The 13,441-nt window shown below is 32.9% G+C and overlaps 1 protein-coding gene across 12 annotated transcripts in view; it reads right to left on the bottom strand.

Moving 5' to 3' along the window:
• Positions 1 to 13,441, bottom strand: part of LOC115210389 (bone morphogenetic protein 1) — a 2,987,986-nt gene that overhangs the window by 14,917 nt on the left and 2,959,628 nt on the right. For all 12 annotated transcript variants that reach the window (XM_029778966.2, XM_029778967.2, XM_029778971.2 and 9 more), the window contains one exon: positions 12,649 to 12,839. In XM_029778966.2, coding sequence (XP_029634826.1) covers positions 12,649 to 12,839 — 191 coding nt within the window. The remainder of the gene's footprint in view (positions 1 to 12,648; positions 12,840 to 13,441) is intronic.

The raw sequence follows: 13,441 nt of genomic DNA, 5'->3' as shown, positions 1-13,441 counted from the left end.
CAGCCCGAGGCCATAGTAGAAGGCACTTGCCCAAGGTGTCACACAGTGAGACTGAACCAAGAATCATGTGGTTGGGAAGCTAGCTTCTTATCACACTGCTACACCTGCACCTATGTGTGTGTGTGTGTGTGTGTGTGTGTGTATATAAGTTGTTTCTTTTATTTATCTTGTGTTTCCACAATGTTCTCATAGAAGAGGTACTTTAAATACTCTTAAGTCTATACAATGTGACTAGGGGTAAGCCTGAAACAATTCTTCTTAATCTAGAAGTGGTGACAAATTACTGAGTGATATATTATTACATATACAAGAGTAATAACAATCATATAAATTATGACGAAAAATAGCATCAATATTCTAATGCTATTTCTTCCTTTTGTGATGAGCTGAATGAATCTGCCACACAGCAGTGAAAATCAAAGTGGAACATGGAAACTATAAGCATAAAAGGAGAATACCACTCATCAGCCATAGAGACCAGAAGCTGAGGAGTCCTGACATATTTAAAGTGTCGAAACTACCCAGATTCTGGTCTCTATAGCTGGTGTATCCAAATACACATATAGTTACATTCATTTACATATATAAACCCATACATATCCTGTATGTATGGATATCCTGGTTTTGGAATAACTGTACCTGGTGCCTGCTACCATTGTTATTTGAGGGATCCCACCAGCTTTTTTTTGTTAATGCAAACACACCTTTATCAAGGAAACCTATGACAAAATTCAGATATGTTGTTATCTGAATTTCATTTCAAAATCCTTTTCTTGCTTAGAAGTTAAACAAAACTAGACACAAATATTGACAATAACAACTGTCTTGTGTAATCTTTGCACTAGTATTTCTATATTTAATTAAATTCTAATTAGCCATGTATGTGAAAGACAATTATACTTAACATTTAAAGATTCCATACAAATATAGACTAAAAGAAACAAAAAGCATTCTAAATGGAACTGAAATCAGCATATTAATAATTCTTATATTTTTACTTTTCTTTCTCTGAAAACAGGGTCTTATTTCCCTGTTATTGAATTTAAGTAACTTATAGCAATCTTGGGACATCATAAACTTTGGCAATGCATAAATGCTTTTGCTAATGATTTCTTCCAGTTGATATCGATCAGGAATGAATTATTCTAAATAATAAAAGAAAGTAAATAAAAGAATCATAACTGATTAAGCTATCATCTAAATTTAGCATTTGGTATAGATAACATTGTAAAAATAGATGATATTGAAGATCTGGTTCTTATGTTATGGACACAGTGGTAATATATGCACATGTGTGTGTATGTGTGAGTGTGTATATATATATATATATATATATGCACTGTTGTAGTTCTTGCCAAGGAATGTTCAAACTAATCACGAAGGCAAAAATCATTGATTGCTTTGCTCTCTTCAACTTCTTTTATTGGAAATTTGCTAACCTGAAGACATAAAAATAATACAAAACAAATAAACAAGAAAATAAAAGAGAAATATATCCTTAGATACTGTCACATTCGGAGATAGATGGATATAAAATTGCTATATATCATTCAGCTTCCAGTGATTAATGTATCTTTTATTTCTTATTATTTGTTGTTACATTTCATGCATCTTCTTCAAACAAGAGTTATTTGTGGCCAATGCTTAAACATAAGTAAACCTTCAATGATTTAATTAAATATCATGTGGAAGTTGTCCAATAAAACGCAATGTCATATTGCCTCTTCCTTTCATCTCTTTATATTTCTCAGATATAGTACACCGGCAATCATATCCCGCCTCAAATAATTATATTAATACTGATTTCTAGCATAGGTAAAATGCAACAAAGTTTAAGTGAAGGAAGCAATTAATTATATCCACTCTAATACTTGACTGCTAGGAGCCTCAAGGTCAGACTGACCTTAGTAAGATTTTAAGTCAAAACTTAAAGAAGCATAAACTAAATGAGCACAATATTTTGCATAATACTCAACTGATTCTGAAAACCACTGCACTTTAATAATAATTATTATTCTTTCTAATTTTGGCAAATGACCAGAAATTATTGAGAGGAGGGGCAAGTCGATTACATCAAAATCAATACTTGGCTGCTTCTTTATTTCACTGACCCTGAAATAATGAAAGGTAAAGCTACCCTGGGTATAAATTGTCCAACACTCTAACAATTAGGCCAGTAATTTTGGGGGATTACATTGACTCCAGTGCTCAACAGGTATTTATTTTATTGACCCTGAAAAGATGAAAGGCAAAGTTGACCTCAACAGAATTTGAACCCAGAACATAAAGACAGACAAAATGTCGCTAAGAATTTTGCTCAGTGTGGTAATGATTCTGCTAGCTTGCCACCTTTACAACAATAATAATAATGATGATGGTGATGATGATGATGATAATAATAATAACAGTTTCTGATTTAGGCACAAGGATAGTAATTTGTGGAGGATGAGATTAGTCAAAACTATTGATACCAGGCCTCTGATGGTACTTATTTTACTGACTTAAGACAAAGTTACATTGGCAGGCTTTGAACTCAAAATGCAAAAAGGCAGAACAAATACTACAAAGTGCTACATATTGTCCAAAATTCCAACAACAATAATAATAATAATAATAATAACATACAGCAACAAGACAAAAGAGACGTCCTTGTCATTAAGGTAGGCCTTAATGCCAATGACTGTGACAAAAAGGCCTCATAACTTATAGATCTATAGTGTCTATTGAAGGTACTTCAACACACTGAAACTGGCACACAGTTTATCAACTCCAGAAAAGTGAGAGGTGAAGTCAGATCATTAATAGCACTACCTAAATACACCTCATCCAATAACAGTTAGAGTTTCTGCCATTCCACAGGCTTGCTATAATGATAATAATGACAATAATTTCAAAGATAGGCCAAATGCCACAGATATTTAAGGAGGAGTATGTTCAATGAAATTGAACCCAACATTTGGTGAGTACTTATTTTATATATTCTCAAAAAATGGAAAGCAAAATTGACTCAATTTAGAATTAAACTTAAAATCTAAAGGGACATAACTAAATACCATAAGACATTGTTATATCCAACACTGTGGATTCTGCTATTCACTACTTAGAGTTATAACAATATATAGAGTTAATGATAAATGTCGCCCTTTTCAAGCCTAGCCAGGCTTATGGGCCTGGTTTCTGTGGCATATGTATTCCCCCTAGCTGGATGGGATGCTGGTCCATCGCAGCATTACTCAAGAAACAGGAAGAGAGAGTGAGAGAAAGTTGTGACAAAAGAGTACAACAGGAGTTGCCACTACCCCCTGCTAGAGCCTCGTGGAGCTTTAGGTGTTTTTGCTCAATAAACACACACAACGCCTGGTCTGGGAATCAAAACTGCAATCCTACGACCATGAGTCCACTGCCCTAACCACTGGGCCATTGCACCTCCACTAGCCTAGCCAGGCTCATGGGCCCAGTCTCCCAGGTTCAATGGTGTATGTGTTCCCCAGCTGGACAGGACACCAGTCCATCGCAGCGTTACTCATTTTTCCAGCTGAGTGGACTGGAGCAATGTGAAATGAAGTGTTTTGCTCAAGAACACAATGTGTCGTCCAGTCCAGGAATTGAAACCACAATCTTACGATCATGATACTGACACCCCAACCACTAAGTCACGCGCCTCCACTATATAGAGTTATAACGATATATAACATTCTTGATTATGCATATAAAATATTTTAAGATAAAAATGTAAGTAGAGTTCGGTGCTTTGTTCAGATACAAAATACATCTGCTGTTAGACAAGACTCGTGACTGACAGAGTTTAACAATTTATCCATTCAAACCAATAATGAATGTATTATTATGTGCTTTCACAAGGTAATGTTCTAATTTGTTTCAATTGGTAGCAGTATATTGGTGCCTTCTGTCTAAACACAAGATCTTACATTTTGTGGGATACAGAAGCAGGATACTGCAACTGTCACAGCTTTCATCAGGACATTAGTTAACATTAGCTAAGTGAAATAATTTTGACCAAAACTTGAATCTGCATCTCAGTTTGCTTGTGTATTATCTTATTTCATGTTGTATGAGATTTGTCACATTTAAAATACTGGAAGAAACTAGTAGGTAAATAGCATTTGCTACAAGCCCTACATTGTCAAAGGCTATGTGTTAAATGTTTGATAAGACTATAGTGCCAGTAACTTTTATGAACAACTGGAAGTTTAAGGTTGCTCAAATACCCAGAATACTTATGAGATCCTAGACACTTTAAATTAAACAAATTACAATAATCAAATTAAATGCCAATGTTAAACAGGCAGGCTTCACTTTAGCTGCATGCTAATACCTAGACTTGTCACTCAACTTCTCTATTCCAATGCACTAAACTCATCAAAAATAATTGAGCTTAATTGTTCTTTAATAAATAAGGTTGGGTGAATAAATCTGATTATTACTTTATATATTATAGCACATAATGCTAACCATGCCCACTAAATCAAATTGGTATTTTTAAGTATGTAATAAACAGTTTACTGTGAACAGTTTCTAATTTAACCTAATGCATTAAGTAAAGCTGTAGTAAAGATAAGTTTAAATTAATAGTGACATGTTCAATATTGTATTATGTAAGAGTTGTGTATCAGGAGCAAGTATTTAACTTGTGTATTTTCTTTGCTCAAGTAACAAACCTACACGTTAGTGAATTCATGTAATGCAGCATTTAAGCTTTGCTTTGGGGTTTGGTTTTAAAAGAATTCAGAATCTATGAGGGAAAGGCCTACCTATTCAAAATTACCTCCTAATTTGTTGCTGTTGGGAGAGGAGTAACCTTCTAAATGTTTCAAACATGTCAGTTAATAATATTGAGCTTTAGGTAAAATAATAAATACTTGAGCAGTTGTATTTATTTCGATTACCCAACCTCTCCATCTCTACTGTAGCCAAACTCATTTAAAGGACATCTGAGTCACTTGAGTTGATTAACAACCTCACTAGTGTTGGTGGCATGAAAAAAGCATCCAGATATAAGGAAGACCATCTAGCTGTAGAAACCATGCCAAAGCAGATATTGGAATATGATGTAGTCCTTAAACCCACTGGATCTTGTTGAACTGTCCAACCCATGCTAGCATGCATGGGAGATGAACATTAAAATATGATGGCAAACTAGCTAGGTTTTAATTTATAATACTTTTTTAAAATTTAGGGGCACTTTATAACATATGGTTAATCCAGCACAGTAGTTGAATCCAATATATTGCTTTGATTCATAATGTATTTTATATTAGGGACTAGACATTGAATCAGACATATATTGCAATTTTTCTTATCTTGGCTATCTTTGCTATTATATTCACAATATGATGCATCAATTACATCAGTCTCACAATATTACTTATATATATTTATCAATGTAAAGACATGTGGCTTAGTGGTTAGGGTGTCAGCACCATGATCGTAAGATTGTGGTTTCGATTCCTGGACCGGGCGATGCATTGTGTTCTTGAGCAAAGCACTTCATTTCACGTTGCTCCAGTCTACTCAGCTGGCAAAAATGAGTAACAATGCGATGGACTGGCATCCCGTCCAGCTGGGGAACACATACGCCATAGAAACCGAGAAACCGGGCCCATGAGCCTGGCTAGGCTTTAAAAGGGTGCATTTATTATTATATTTATCAATATAGTTATGTAATTAAGAGGCTCACTTTGCAATCAGAGTGAGTTCAATCTCATTTACTATTGCAGTTCCTTGGGTATGTGTCTTTTACCAGAGCCGTGACTAAACCCTAAGCCTTAAGAGTAAATTTGGATAGATAGTAACTGTAAAGGAGACTGTCTTGCGTGGTAGGCTTAAGCTGTTGTCTGGCTCACTGCCACCACTCGCTCATGGATGACTTTAACGCTTTCATTACTGCATTTATTTTGAGATGCTCTGTGTTTCTTTCAGTTACTTTAAATATAACAAAGAATTTAGTAAAATAACATTCAGCTAGTGTTAGGAACATAAATTGTGACTAAGGTTAGGTGGAAGATTTTAATTCAAAACTTATGAAAACAAAACATTTGTACTCAGAGCCAGAGCCAGTTTCAGCTGGGTTGGTAATGAAAGGGTTAAGAGAGTTCATTCTGTTGCATTTGGATCAGGTATGCAATCTAAGTGAGAAGAACCAGGTATCAAATTGTCCAGTTTCATACTGCAGTAACACATGAATTGTACTGTTTCTTCCTTCTTTTCCCCTTCCAGTAATGAAGACCCAGTTAACAATCATGGGCACTTCTCTTTCTCTTCTGACTTGTCTTTAAAACATGGACACACATTCATATTAGAAGATTAAATGATTGACTATTAAATCAACCCTGGAAAGATATGAACTCAACTTTTGTAAAGCATCAATTGATATGCCATAAAAATGAATCGCTTTATATGACTGTTAACTCTTAATTGTTATGTCCAATAATGATTTCCTTCCACTAGGTCAGTCATGGGCAACATTTTATAAGAAGTGAGCCACATGAGACATGGCTCATCACCAGACAGGCCACACTACCTAGAGAATCAAGGTAATTTTTTTTATTCGGCATGCCATTCAGAAAGTCTATGTCTTCACCAGGTACTTAACCTAAATAATTTTCAGGAGAGGAGTATATTGAATAGATGCTTGCTCTCCAATCCAACCAATATGTTACTGAAACTATATATTATTGACTCAATGGAATTTTACAGTATGAGAATATTCACTTCTGGCAAAAATTGAATTCTGGACTGTTGAAATACCAAAAGATTTGTCTAGCTTTCTATCAGATAGGTCATTTCCAGTAACCCACAAAGTTAAAAAAAAGAAAAGAAAAGAAGCAGCAATAACAACTACCGGAAATACCAATCTATAATGAAACGCTGCCCAAACACTAAACAGGAAATACTAATATTTCATTACATAATGTATTTATACTAACACAAGATTTTGCTTAATGTGATATAAAAAAAAAGTGAAATTAATAAATATATATAAATATGTATATATAAAATAAAAATTAAATATGTGGTTAAGAAGATCAAACATCTACTTTAGAATTTGATATATCAAAAGTGATTACAAATCATATTTTATGAAAATATAAACTTACAAACAACAGAGGAAGGAAGAGGTACTCATGCACAGACAAACACATACGCAAATAACAAATACATATATACTACACATATACATATATATACACACATACACATACATAGATACATACATATATATATTTACATATATAGGCATATATCTACAAACACATACATATATACACATATAGACATAATATATGCATATATGTATACAAATACCTATCTACATATATATATATGAATACACACACAATACATTACATACAGTTATTTATCTTTCTTTCTCTCTCTCTCTCTTTATTTTTCTATATCTATATATATATACATACACACACACAAAGAAGGAGAGAATAAAGAGAGTAAAAATGTTGCTAAGTGTGATTAATTGCACAGAAACGTATTTATATATGTGTATCTCAAAAGTGATTCAATCAAAAATAGATTATATTCTTTGATAAATACAAGTAATTAATTTGATTTACTTCATTTCTCCCAGGCATTTTGATTTAGCAGTGAGTGGGGAAAAAAAGAAAGAAAAAATAAATACACTACATTATTTTTTTCCACTTTGCTGCGCTTAACTACCATATAGGATTGGCATGTAAAACAATATTTAGAAATCTAACATAAACAAAAGTAACTTTAAACAAATATAGATGTTAATCAAGCATTTTATGATTGCACTTGGCATTTCATAGTGATAAGCTACATCATCTACAATTCTGTTTACAGTTATAGATGGTATAAACGACAACACCCAAACACTAATATCCTAATATCCAAACATTAAAGCAGTCAGGAAGCCGATATGATGAATTTGAAGTGGAACCTATTACCATATCATCCAAGAGTTACTTAATGTAAAGAATAGCCCAGTACAACATTAGTCTTGTTTTTTGATTTTTATGAAAATAAAAGGAAGATAAAATTAAAAACCAGAATTTTAGAGAAACACTGATGGTATGCAATGGAAAATGTTAGTTTAGTTCAATAAAGCTTAAAAATGGATTATGCAGGTGAGATGAAAGAAAAAATATTTCTAATGATGCAGAAAATTTTCTTTCAGAAAATGGCCCAAAATATCAGAATGCATTTTATTATTTATTATTTTTTTCTTTGTTCTTTAACAATTCAGGCAAAGGAGAAAGGGCAGTGCCCATTAACTTTTTACAGAATCATTGAGACTTGCTAAAGAAACAGAAGAAAAAAAGAGAAAACCTACAGATTATTCTCAGATTGTAGATCTAGTCCACATGTTTGCAAGAGAGTGAATTCTGCTAAAGGCACCAAGGGGCTAAATTGTTCTTCTCCTTTTTTACCTTATTATTACTGTTATTTATCATACACCTAGTACAGACTTTCTAGATATTGTTTATCATGGATTATGAATAAATCTCACTAACCAGTCAGAGAATGTTTCTCTATTATTTGATATCTGCATAATCCAACAAGTTATATGATTGCTCCAAAACCAAAAGTTGAACACACTCAAATTGTTTAAACATATTTTTAACTAGTAATGATACCATCCATTAATGCTAGACTAATATTCCATCATCGTCATCGACATTTTGATAAACCTTTTATAAGGCTGGTAGAAGAAAGCTGTTTTATAGTATATCACTACCCATCTCAGTTGTATACTATCTCATCCGTGGAGCTCAACATCATGAGATCTATATTCACCACTTCTTCCAATGTCTTCTTTGGTATTTTTCTATAAACACATGGGTTTTAAACTTCTGGCACACAGCATCCATTTCCTTCAAATTTTATACCAATGTAGTTGAATCTCATACACATATTTTCTCAACCCTATAATATGCAGTGGTTTCCTTAGTCCTATATTGCATATAAATTAACATTACATATCCCTAATGATACTCATTTTCCTTCAATCTATGCACATTTTCCCAAATTTAATATACATGTTTCACAACCATGCATCATTACTCTTCCAACACAAACTTCACACAGCCTGCACAAAGTGGGAAAAACCCTTTGATTCCTGCAGTGGTAGCAATACTTAACTTTTTCTTTACCATTTTATTTCTGATGTCACATCAATTTCTAAGCATTAACAAATCATTCTACAACACTCAAACACAACGAACTTCCAAAATATCTCTAATATTTAGGCTCTTTTCTCTGTACAATAAGTTGAAGTTACTGGAGTATATAATCTACAGCAATATAAGCTTCAATGTATTATTTTTATTCCTTGATCACAAGGAGTTAGTATGATTTCTGACAGTTAAGATACCATGAAACCATGAAAGACAGATGAAATCCTTTATTTCCTAGTATACTTAATAAAACCTTAAAATTCTACTTCAGATGAATGATATTCATATAACGCAAAGTTACAAACTGAAAAGAGCAAAGTTGATTAACTTTTATATATATAAACCCTGGAAGAATAAGGACCAAAGTCAACTTCTATGGGATTTGAACAGAAAGCATATCACTGCAGCATATTGTTTGTTCAATATGCTACTGATTCCAATCTTACAGGAAAATCTCTACACTGCACATGAAAGGACAGGAAAAAAAAGATCTAATGAGATATGACAGATAAAACATTTGATATTATTTCATGCAAGCTGCTCTACTCTTTCTATTCTAAATTAATAACTTTATCTAACATATCAGTTTCAAATGCAGACTACAAACTTATAACTCTAATAAAATGAAGTCTAACAAAGTTGCTTTTTATAGCATACATTAGAATGTTGTAAAGCTAACTTTAAGAGATGACTCGATGTCTATTATATTTCCAGATAAACTGAGGCAAATGGAAATAAATATATCGCCCCAAGACACAATAAATCGACTATAGGATGAAATGAACTGATAATCCAACAACTGAGAGTTTACTATTTTATTTAATGGATATTTCTTTATGTGTTTGTTTGTGTGTGTGTATGTGTGTTTGTTTGTGTGTGTGTGTATATCATACTGAAGACATGAAAACTTTGTCTAATTTTGAACAAAACAAGATGCTATACACCTAATCAAATATTGATGCATTTTTAAACTAAGTAATTAATAAAATATATTCACTCTCTTTATGCATGGAGTACTTTCTTTTATTCTTAAACATAAATGCTCCCTGATTTACACAGCAGCATTATCTTCATCATGACCATTTTTTACCTATACAACTGCTTTTCAATGCTTGCATGTGACAGTGTATTGCTATTTGTCATCTCTTTTGTGAAATTCAACTTATTGAGATCAGCTTTTTCGTATGTCTTCCTTGCCCATATATTTTGACAAGTTCCTTTTGCTTGTATTGCTTAGCACTTTGCAATTCAATTTCCATCTTCAGTATGTATCATGTCTGAATCACTAGCTCTCAATCTTCCATGTTGTATGTGATTCCTCATAGATCCAATTTTCTCTCATCATTTGTGTGTTGACATTCATGCATATTAACATTACACATTTAGCTTACTTTTGTTTCTAGCAGTCATGCATCCTGTGCCAACATTACTCATATTTCATTACTGTGTAACATTATGCTTTGTATACAAGAATCATATAATCTGCCCTTTGCTAAAGGAGAAAAATCCTCAAGTTTCCAGCAGAAATAATAGCTCTGAATTTTACACCTTGTTCTTATTCTAGTTACCATGTATTTGGTAGCCTCTCTTTTACTACTTATCAGATCACCTAGCTATCAGAAGCTATCAATTATTTCTAGGAAACCTGAAAATTTGAAATTATTTCATGAGTGCTTTGATAAACTAAATACTGTGCATCTGCACAAGAAACACCTTCCTCTCTGTCAACCTGACTGTGGGGTTAACGTCTTTTGTGCTCTCATACTTTGCATAATTTGTTCTTATTTTGCACATTATGGCCATTGTCCTAATGGTAGTAAGATTCTGTCTTCTTTCCTTCTAAAAGTTTTGCTATTGCTGGATTTAATTAAAAACACCTCAACACATGCCTTTGTTTCCATGCTTGAAATTTCTTCTCGAATTCTGTAATGGATTCAGCTATGAGAATTAAAATCACCACTGTACAAGAGTGTCCACAGAAAGCTGTATTGTAATCTCACCTGTTATGGCTTGGATAACTATAACAAAGAGGAGGAGGAAGCTGAGAGTTGAATCCTGGTGGACACCCAGATGCATTCTAAATTCTTCAATACTAACTCTTGTATTGCTAACAATGCCTCTTTGTTTGACTTGCACATCTCTCAAAAGACATTTATCTACACCCAGTTTTCTTGGTAATCACTGCACTACAGGACAGAAAACCTTGTGAAAGCTTTTCCAAGCCAACAAACGTTAGATATAACAGTTTGATCTCAGCTAAAAATTCCTTTGATAACTGGCTCACTAGGGAAAGGAATTGATGGTACATCGTCCAGGCACAGTACATTCTGTCTAATTTGATTGCATTTAAAATTAATTATGAAATAAACCTCTTTTATGCTTATAATTTGGTTCAACAGTTTCATATCTCCATAGCTGCTTCTTTCGAGATGCTTTCAGTCATTGAAGTAATATAAACATATTGATGTTACATATGCACACACACACACACACACACACACACACACATGTATACATAATACATTGCAGTAAAATCATTTCAACCATTGGTCATCTTTGAGTACCTGAAGAGGATCAGTGGTATAATGTAATGCAAATTATTAAGTAAAAAAATATGGAACTCTACATCTGTATTTTATAATGAACACAAACTTTGACTGAATTATTTTTAACAGAGCTGAGATTTGTGGTGGGAGGGGAGTTCCATATTCACTAAATATGAGCAAGGAACCATTAAACACATAACAGAAGGATCCACTAAACACATAACAGAATGAAAGGAGAAATAAATAACACTAACACTACTTACATTATTTACATTTGACAGATATTCATCATCTTGTTCATTGTTAACACGTTTCGGCTGATATAACCTCCAGGTGTCTTGGGGAAATTTCAAACATGGGTTCTCATTCCTATGGTATTTTTTGATATTATTATTATTATTATTGTTATTATTATTATTATTCAGGTCACTACTTGGTATCGAACTTGGAATCTTAGAATTAGTAGCCTGTGCTCTTAACCACTACGCCATATGCCCGTAGAGGTTAAGAGCACAGGCTACTAATCCCAGGATTCCGAGTTTGATTCCCAGCAGTGACCTGAATAATAATAATAATAATAACATCGAAAAATACCTTAGGAATGAGAACCCATGTTCGAAATTTCCTGAAGAGACCTGATGAAGGTTGGAGGGTATATTGTGTTAACAACAAACAAGATGAGGGCAAATATCCGTCAAATGTAAATAATGCACATAATTCCTCATCTCTTAAATATAGAACTGTACTAATACTACTATTAACAAATATATGTCAGCCACATTTTTGTTGAATGTATTAACTGGTATATGCTTTTAAATTTTCAAATAAAAATATAACTTCAGATTCCTCAGGAGGTAATTAATTCCATTATAAACATTATAACATAGAAGTTCTCAAAAATCAAAACTGTTTCAGTATATGATACTTACTTCTGACAAATGCATAATCTGCCTGGAACCCCGTGACTGTGTGTGAATATGTTAGACTTCTAAACACAACTGTCATTCTGTGTTCATTGGACATGTACATTGGTGGCAATTCTCTTCCACATTTTGTATCTAAATCTGTAGGCTCACCATTTATATATATTGTTATGGTAACTGAATCTGCTGCCTGGCAACTGAAATATAAAAAAAAAAAGATATGATAGCAAATCCATATCTCATATGTGTGAACACACATGTATGTGTCTATGTATATATATATATATATATATATATATACACACACACACACACACACATATATATATATAAGGATATACACATATTTATATAAAGATGCAACAATATATGTACATATAACACTTTGCAAAATTGAACACCTGCACATCATTTCCTAAACAAAATATCTATAGTAGCTTATATTCTATACAATTTCATACCTCAAAGGGAATAGAAGGAAATTTATTTGCTATAAAAAGTATACACTAAATTTTTTTTTTTTAAATCTTGCAGTGTTAGATGCTGAGAAAATAGTTGTAAAGGATATAGCATATAAAACATAATAGGTATCAATAGTATGTACCAAACTTTAACGTTTACCAAAGTGCCAGTTGTTCTGGAACTAGTGACAGGGTTGGTGGGCATGACTGAATCACTAATAAAAATTTCATACAATTTTCTACAGAAACACCATGACTGTATTTTCATATTGATTTTTTTTTTCTTCTTAAAAATATTTGTTTCATACATACATGCATCTACACACACACTCACACAC

Source organism: Octopus sinensis, linkage group LG4, assembly GCF_006345805.1.
Source record: "Octopus sinensis linkage group LG4, ASM634580v1, whole genome shotgun sequence".
NCBI classification, from domain to species: domain Eukaryota; kingdom Metazoa; phylum Mollusca; class Cephalopoda; order Octopoda; family Octopodidae; genus Octopus; species Octopus sinensis.
This window is presented reverse-complemented; position numbering and strand designations above follow the sequence as displayed.